This window comes from Mucor mucedo (genome assembly GCF_025094135.1).
Source record: "Mucor mucedo strain NRRL 3635 chromosome Unknown EV154scaffold_289, whole genome shotgun sequence".
NCBI lineage: Eukaryota > Fungi > Mucoromycota > Mucoromycetes > Mucorales > Mucoraceae > Mucor > Mucor mucedo.
Genome location: NW_026252573.1, coordinates 14,762 through 22,598, shown reverse-complemented (window position 1 = coordinate 22,598; position 7,837 = coordinate 14,762). Strand labels below are relative to the sequence as shown.

Here is a 7,837-nt window from a genome sequence, read left to right as displayed (position 1 = left end):
TTGTCGTGCTATTGACGCCGACTTGATTGATTCTCTTCTTGTCTCTCCTCCTGGTGTTCACCGTATTGATTTTGCTCTGAATTCTTTACCCGCCAAAAAAAACACAAACCTCCCGCCTTTTGGCCGAAACTGTTATCCTTGCTTTGGATGATTGACACGTTGTGTCACCCACTATCAAATATTCCAGAAGATCCAGATCCTGGTTCTTCTTGGTTCAACCACCCTCGCTGAACACTAGTTCCTTGTTTTCTGTCGCGTCGTCACGGTGGTAAGTGATTATCAAAGTTCCCATCCGTTGATCGTTCCTTCAGATCAATCCAACTGGTTATTAAGCCTGTGCTACTTTACCCCGCCTTTTCCTTTTTATATTTTCAATTGTTTGTCACACAAAATATTTTTTTCATGCAAAATTTCCACCCCGTACTCGAAAATTAGACATATATCTATGGATAGTCCATCAATTTTCTTTATTTTTTCACTTTTAGATAGCTAATCCCTTCCTCTATTATATTAAATAAAACAACAACGTTTTCATCTGAGCTACAACCCCATACATGCTGTTGATACGTTCGTGAATTCGAAGTAACCTTTATCTCTGAGAATGAATGACGTCATCTAAAAACACGTGAATGTCACGCTTCTCGAATATGATTGGCTATTGACTGAATTGGAAATAGACAATTATATCTTTAATTTTATAATTTATTATAATAAAATTATCTTTACTTTACTTAAGAAACAACTGTGTACCTTAGTGTTAGAACTACCTGATTGGATAGAAATAACTGAATAGAACTGAATTGAATTGAATTGAACAACTGAAAAGAAGAACCAGTTCATAACATCATCGTATACAACTACATCTTATTTAATACTTTTGATTGATTGTCTTGTCTCGGAACGATCACATCAAGGGGAACATATTGATTTCACAAACAACATCGCAACCGTATTAACCCTTAAAAAAACGGTGTCCCTAAATATTCTTACACCAAAAAAAAATAAAACGGTGTCCGTATAATTACCCTTAAACAATGCAATCAAGATTAAAGGGCATTACAATGCTTTAAAAATGTATATGTCTTTATTCATTATGCCATTGTTTTGCTATTTACATATACATATATTTATAAGTCAGTACAAACTACATCACCAATTTCTCTCTGGAAATCTTCGGCAATCGTCATCTGTCGCAATCGCTCAGTCAACTCCTTATCTTTAAGGAAACAATTGACAAAATCTTGAAATTCATCAGCTGTGAGTTTTTTAAGTCCACTTAGTGTAGACAATAATACAAGTTCAAACACACCAAGTTTAAAATGTTGTAAAAGTATATTGTATTTTTTTCGTACGTTTTTGAAGAAACTGATGTTAAACTCCATGTACTTTGGATCTGTTAAAAACGTTAGTATGGGCAGATGTTCCCTTTTTTTTGGTTTTTTTTACATACTTCTTAAAGGCTGTAATGGTTTTATATGTGTAACAGCCCTCTTTTCTTTTACACTTGCGGTAAAACAGAAAAATCAGGAACAGTCGGTAAATTGAACCAAGAGACCCAGAGTACCATAGGTAACTCCAATACTGAAATAGTACACTACATGTTTAAAATACTTGTCGCATGAATCTTGTGATACGTCTTGATTCAAGGCAGGAGCAACTGGCGCAACAATGTTTTGAAGGTTACCTTCATATGGGACGTCCTTCAGATTCCATTCAATCATTTTGCGTGCTTCCGCCATAGTATCTGATTGAGATTGAGAATGATTTTTCTCTGGAGCAGAAACCTTGGAATCACCAGACGCACCAGATTCATTGGTCTCATCAGAATCTTCATCCTCATCCGTATCGGAACAAGTCACTACATCGTCGTTGAAAGCATTTTTTCTTTAACGTTTTTGTCTTTTTTTGGTTGGCGCCTTTTTTACTAGTCGTCTTACAATGTTTTGTTTTGCCACGACTCTTCTTTTTTTATTTGCCTTTGGCTTTTCTACGTCTTGTTTGACGTTAAGGTGTATCAAGTAACACACTCCTTTTAAACTAATAACTAACCTTCGTCATTGTCCAATCCAATTTCGTATGCTTTTAGAACTGATTTGATAATGCATTTATGGCTATTGGGATTTAAATAATAAATATGGCGTTTAGTTTTCCCCATATCATCTGGCACTATTTACTTACATGCAGCTTTGAGGGCCCAGACGCGTTTTCTAAAATCACCAACAACGCCTAAATTCATCTATAGTATTTAGCAACGGTTAATTATTGATACATGTAAAATTTGCACGTAGTAGTTTTTGGCTAATTATACGCGCACCATACTTTTTGCTTGAAAAAAAAATCTCGCGCACCATTTTTTTCTGTCCGGTCAAACAATAAAATTCCGAGTCGGACCAAAAATAATTTTTGAACATTGGACTTTTTTCTTGCGCTGGCGCACCATACTTTTTTTCGCTGGCGCACCATACTTTTTTCGCTGGCGCACCACACTTTTTCGCGCACCATACTTTTTCCCACACATAATGGATGCAAAGATGATGTTAAATAGTTTAAACAATTCCATCACTGTTCCTACTGTGCTTTTGAGTTCACTCTCATGTTTATTTGTCTAAGTTTTTTATTTTTTTTTTTATGATTTTAAGGATAAATGTGATAAGAATAAGTATAATAAGGATAAGTGATAGGTAAAAAAAAAAAAAAAAAAAAAAAGATTTAGTTGTTTTGATAATATTCAGATACGTCGTTAACACAGATATCCCGGTGCGCATTGAATATTTTTTGATGAGAAAAATTGATGGTTGGCCATTTTTTTGGGATAATGGCTTTCTTGGTTTTGGAGTCAACAATGGGCTCAATCATATAGAAATGACTGTTAATAAAAAAAAGAACAATAGGTTCATTCATTTTCTCCAAATCTAAACCAAGAAATGGCACAAAAGTTATTGCATCCTTGGTATAAATGACGTTTCCGTCATCATCCCTCCACAGATTATCGTATTTGTCCGTTTTTGGCGTTGTTGCATGCAAGATTACGGGTCGTCTAAACGTATCAGCAACTATTTGAGGGCAGCCATAACAATCAAACCAAAGATTCAAATTGTCAAGACATGGCGCTTTTGTTGACTGAAGTTTTGTGGTTATGTAGGCTTCGTTTAAACCGTAGCTGTCATAAATGGTGTTTGCATACTTTAAAAAAGTAGCTAACATCATTTTTTTGACCTGGATCCAGGCTTCTTCGTGTCCAAAAACAGCAGCACTGACAGCGCGAAATCCACAATTACCATCGGGAGTGGGATTAACAAATCCGAGAACATCGTTGGCATACTGACTATCTAGCATCTTGAATAGATTGCTATTATCAGAGTCGCGTGTTACCACTTCAGATGGTTTGTATCTAAAAAAATACAGATATTAATACCGTGAAATATTAAGCAGGGTATAAACTTACTTTGATCTGAGCTTATTGATGGCTGTTGTCGATGGCTTACGAAGACTTGGTTTATTTTTTTGGCTTTTGTTGTTTTCTACTTTTTTTTGTTCTAGCTTGATTTTTTTCGTATTTTTTTGCTCGCTAGATATTTTTTCGTCTTCGTGTTCCACACCAAGCTTGTTTCTTTTGGTGCCTTTAGGACGACCCTTCTGTATTTCGACAATTTTTGGTGCGAGAGTGTTTTCTAAACGATCGTTTGAATACTTACTGATCAAAGCATCCATGTCCTTTATGAGATCAACGGATTCTTGTTGGCTCCCCAAAACCTTGCACAAAGACATTAATTTTTCAAGTCTTATTTGGATGTCTGTTGTATTGATGTCCAATACGTCTGCAGAACCTTTAGCCAATTCGGCAGAAACTTCGGCTACGGTAGCAACTATGAAGTACATTATTATAAGTTTAGTTTTAAGAAGGATAATAAAATTTGCAAAACATTGAATTTTTACCGTTGCCCTCAAAATACGAGATTCTCCATCTTTGGTGAATCACGTTTAATGGAATTTTTCCATCAATGTACGAGACAGCAAGGATGTGTCTGCATGGAAGCCTAAAATTTCTTCTAAGCTTACAGAGGCAGCTCCCACCAGATAAGACATGGCTTACGTGGTCAGGGTTTTCCTCAGAAGCTTTCATTTCCATCAACTCATGCATTCTTGATGTTTTCGAAAGCAAAGCTGGAAACATTCAATTTTATCAAGGAAAGTTTATCCATGATATCATGTTCTAAAAAAACTGGTCGTTGAGAGACCGATTCTTTAATTGACTGTAAGTTGCGGTAGTCTTCCTAAAAAACAGATTTTTTTAGAATTGTAAACAAAATATAAACTGTGGTTTAGCTACTACGTACTCTTTTTTTAATCCACAGATCAATTTTTTCTGTAACAACAGCCATGCTACCAGACGAAGTGTTGTTACTTCTTTTGATGTTGGCATGGGTAGACTCAACTCTATTAGATGTTCTATTGCCCATATGCATCAAGTTGTTGACGTAATATCCAACCCAATATTGTTTTTTGATCATCATGCTACATTTTTGCGTTAATAATCCAGGTATAGCCTTCGGTCGGATAGAAAAAATTGCAATCAACATAAATACTTACTGATGGAGGTATTTGATCATCGTTTGGGCACCACCCTTTACACACATGCCCTTGGTTGACACAAAGGCCTCGTACGCATCTTTAGCAAGCAAAAATTCACGCTTTGTTGCGCATGTTAATGCCATTTGCTTTATGATAGCCATAAAGGACTTGACCTCCATTTCCATCAAGTTTCCTGCGTTATAACAATAAGTTAATTTAGAAGGATTTCTTATCGTCTTTTAACTGTTAACATACTGTCCTGTCTTTTTTCTTTCGACAAATTTTTTTTAAATCTCAAAATGAAATTTCTTTGGATATGAATCCAGCACAAGATTTGGTTACTCTCAGGGAAAACAGACTTAATTGCTCCCAACAAGGCTTCGTCGTTATCGGTTACAAAGCATTTTGGTAAGTTACCGGTGCTTTCACCGACGGGCCAAACAATCTCACGAAAGCAGTTCATAGACCAACGATAGCGGTCACCTGTCTCGCGATCCATCCAGCATCCCGCAATAGGCACTGTTACCAATTGCTTGGGTTTCTCTTTTGATCGCAAAGTACCTGCAACAACAAAATTCAACAAGACCATTTTGTGTGAATTGGTCTTGTAGGTGGCATCAATAACAATACACTCGGAAAGCTTTCGAGCCTCATCAATGCCATGTTGATGTATGAAAAATACACAACAAATCCTTTCGTCGGCATTTGTCATGTAGCGGACTTGATGACCACTGGATTCATGATTTTTGATGAAATTCCACATGTTGGTGTGATTATCTCGACAAAATTGCTGTTGAATATTTGTCAAATCCGTTACAACGAGGTTATTCACACCTCTTGTTTCAAGCATCTAGTCACCAAGAAAAATTATTATTATAAGCCAAAATACAAAGAGGCATAGATATGTTAAAGAATATACACAAAATAATTTTATTTATTATGACTACAACTTCACTAACTATTGATTTCTCAAACGCCTTCTATATATCAATTTTCAACCTTACCTTCAATGTTTCACTGGGCGTTGTTCCTGCACGCATAAGACTGATTGCAAGCTCCTGGTCTTCTGCATTGAGCTTGCGATTGTTGTGATAAGCTCTTCTATCCTCACTCAAGGGATGATTATGCTCAAAACAGCTGGTTCGGATTGTCCATGGCTGTCCGACAGCTCTTGCATCCTTACGAACATATACAAATGCCGAGCACCCCGTTCTTCCAGTTGTTCGGTTGGGACGCTGCGCAACACTCTCTAAACCCTCACCAGTTCCAATATCCTCTTCATCTAGTTTTGCAATTAATTCATCGAATTATTTTATACGACCTTATCGCAGATTTTAATTTATATTACCTTCACCCTTCTTTGCGGCACGATATTTGCCAAAATGTTTGCAAATCATCTTAATGTATGATTTGTCGCTTTTACAAGTCTCAAAGGGGATGTTGTTTGCTTTACTGAAAGACTGTATTTCCAGTCTTGCAGTGTCCTTGTCGACAAAGGTTTTTCCCACGGGAAACTCGGCTTCGAAAGCAGCCTTCAATTCGATGACTCGTTCATTGATGGAAACAGTCTCGGCAAAAGAAGAGACATGTCGTGTGGCTTCGACACTAACGTCTTCCTCCTCAGGCTCACTAAGACATTCCCAGTCGTAGTCATCAGTCGTTGTTTCCTCGGCAATAGCTTGCTCAGCGTTTTGTCTGTCAAAGGTCTCCTCGAAACTGTCTTTGGGTTCGTCGGCAGGGTTGATTACAGATAAAAGACTGTTAATTAACAATTGGCTTTCGCTCAAAGATTGTTGTGAATCGTTTAAATTCATTTCAAAAATAAAAGTTTAAAAGAAAAAGAATGAAGGAAAAAAAAGTGTGGTGCGCGAGAAAAAGTATGGTGCGCGAAAAAGTGTGGTGCGCGAAAAAGTGTGGTGCGCGAAAAAGTGTGGTGCGCGAAAAAGTGTGGTGCGCCAGCCAAAAAGTGAGGTGCGCCAGCCAAAAAGTATGGTGCGCCAGCAAAAAAAGTATGGTGCGCCAGCGAAAAAAGTATGGTGCGCCAGCGAAAAAAGTATGGTGCGCCAGCGAAAAAAAAGTATGGTGCGCCAGCGAAAAAAAGTATGGTCCACCAGCCAAAAAAAAAGTATGGTCCGCCAGCGCTAGAAAAAATTCTATGTGCAAAAATTATTTTTGGTCCGACCCGGAATTTATTATTCGACCGGCACAGAAAAGTATGGTGCGCGAAATTTTTTTTTCAAGCAAAAAGTATGGTGCGCGTATAATTAGCCAAAAAAAACACCAGCTTTAATCAAAGTAGAAAACACGCACAAGCTGCATTTTCTACAATAGTTTAAATTGTTCACTTGGGTGTAAGGTCTGAGTATGCGTACCTCATTAGTAAGAATGTTGCTATTAGATATTAAATAAACAAAAATTGATAGATGGGAAACAACTTTAAATGAATATAGGTTTTCAAGTAAATTTGTTATAGTCATTTAATAAATGGTAATTGTACACACTAGAGCATATTCGTTTACACTACAGTGATAATAATAATAATAATAATAAAAACCATCGACAGAATTGCAAATAGATTACCGTCACTAAAGCTTATTGTGATATATAGTGGATAATCGCCGTTCAATAGTAGAGACGTATAACTTCCAAAAAAAAAGCAATTCAACTACAAATAAAAGGCATATAATATCAGAAAATGCATAAAGGGATGATAAAAATTGAAAAATAACAAAAGAAAACACAAGGTAAAATAAAATAAAAGAAAACAAGACATAGAGAAAGGAAATGAAGGCATAAGGTAGAAAAATCAATAAACGAAAAAAGAAGCATAATTAAAGAAAGAGTAATGAAGGGAAAAATAAGCATAGCCATGAAAAATTATGAAGGAAAAATAAACAATGAAGAAAGAAACAATGGGAGCATAAATGATTGAAGCACAAGACCCTAAGAAAGCACAAGCATGACATAAGCATAGCATAAGGAGGGGAAAGGACAGGACATGGATTATAAGGGGAGGAAAGGACAGGAAAAACAACCGACTATCTAGACAAGAAAGAAAATCTTACAAATGATTCATTTTAGGTTAGTACTGATATAAACATAGGATGGAGTACATACATTACTTATTTGTTTTCAATTTTTCTCTTCTTAAATCGCCCAGTGGCTCTGTCAGTTGTGACATTATGTGTAGTCTCCTCGGGCTTGGGGTATATATGATCCAAGAGATATTGTTGAAATAAAGCTGGATCTGCGATAGGCTTATGGT

At 36.5% G+C, this 7,837-nt stretch overlaps 1 protein-coding gene across 1 annotated transcript; it reads right to left on the bottom strand.

Annotated features, from left to right (window-relative positions):
• Window positions 1-1,127: 1,127 nt before the first annotated feature.
• On the bottom strand, window positions 1,128-2,236 carry EV154DRAFT_572303 (uncharacterized protein; the record flags this gene model as incomplete). The annotated part of the gene is made up of 5 exons (XM_051606327.1): window positions 1,128-1,393; window positions 1,451-1,460; window positions 1,548-1,858; window positions 2,050-2,088; window positions 2,179-2,236. The coding sequence occupies 5 exons, from the start codon at window positions 2,234-2,236 to the stop codon at window positions 1,128-1,130; spliced, it is 684 nt and encodes a 227-aa protein (XP_051450133.1).
• Between the last annotated feature and the right edge of the window lie 5,601 nt (window positions 2,237-7,837).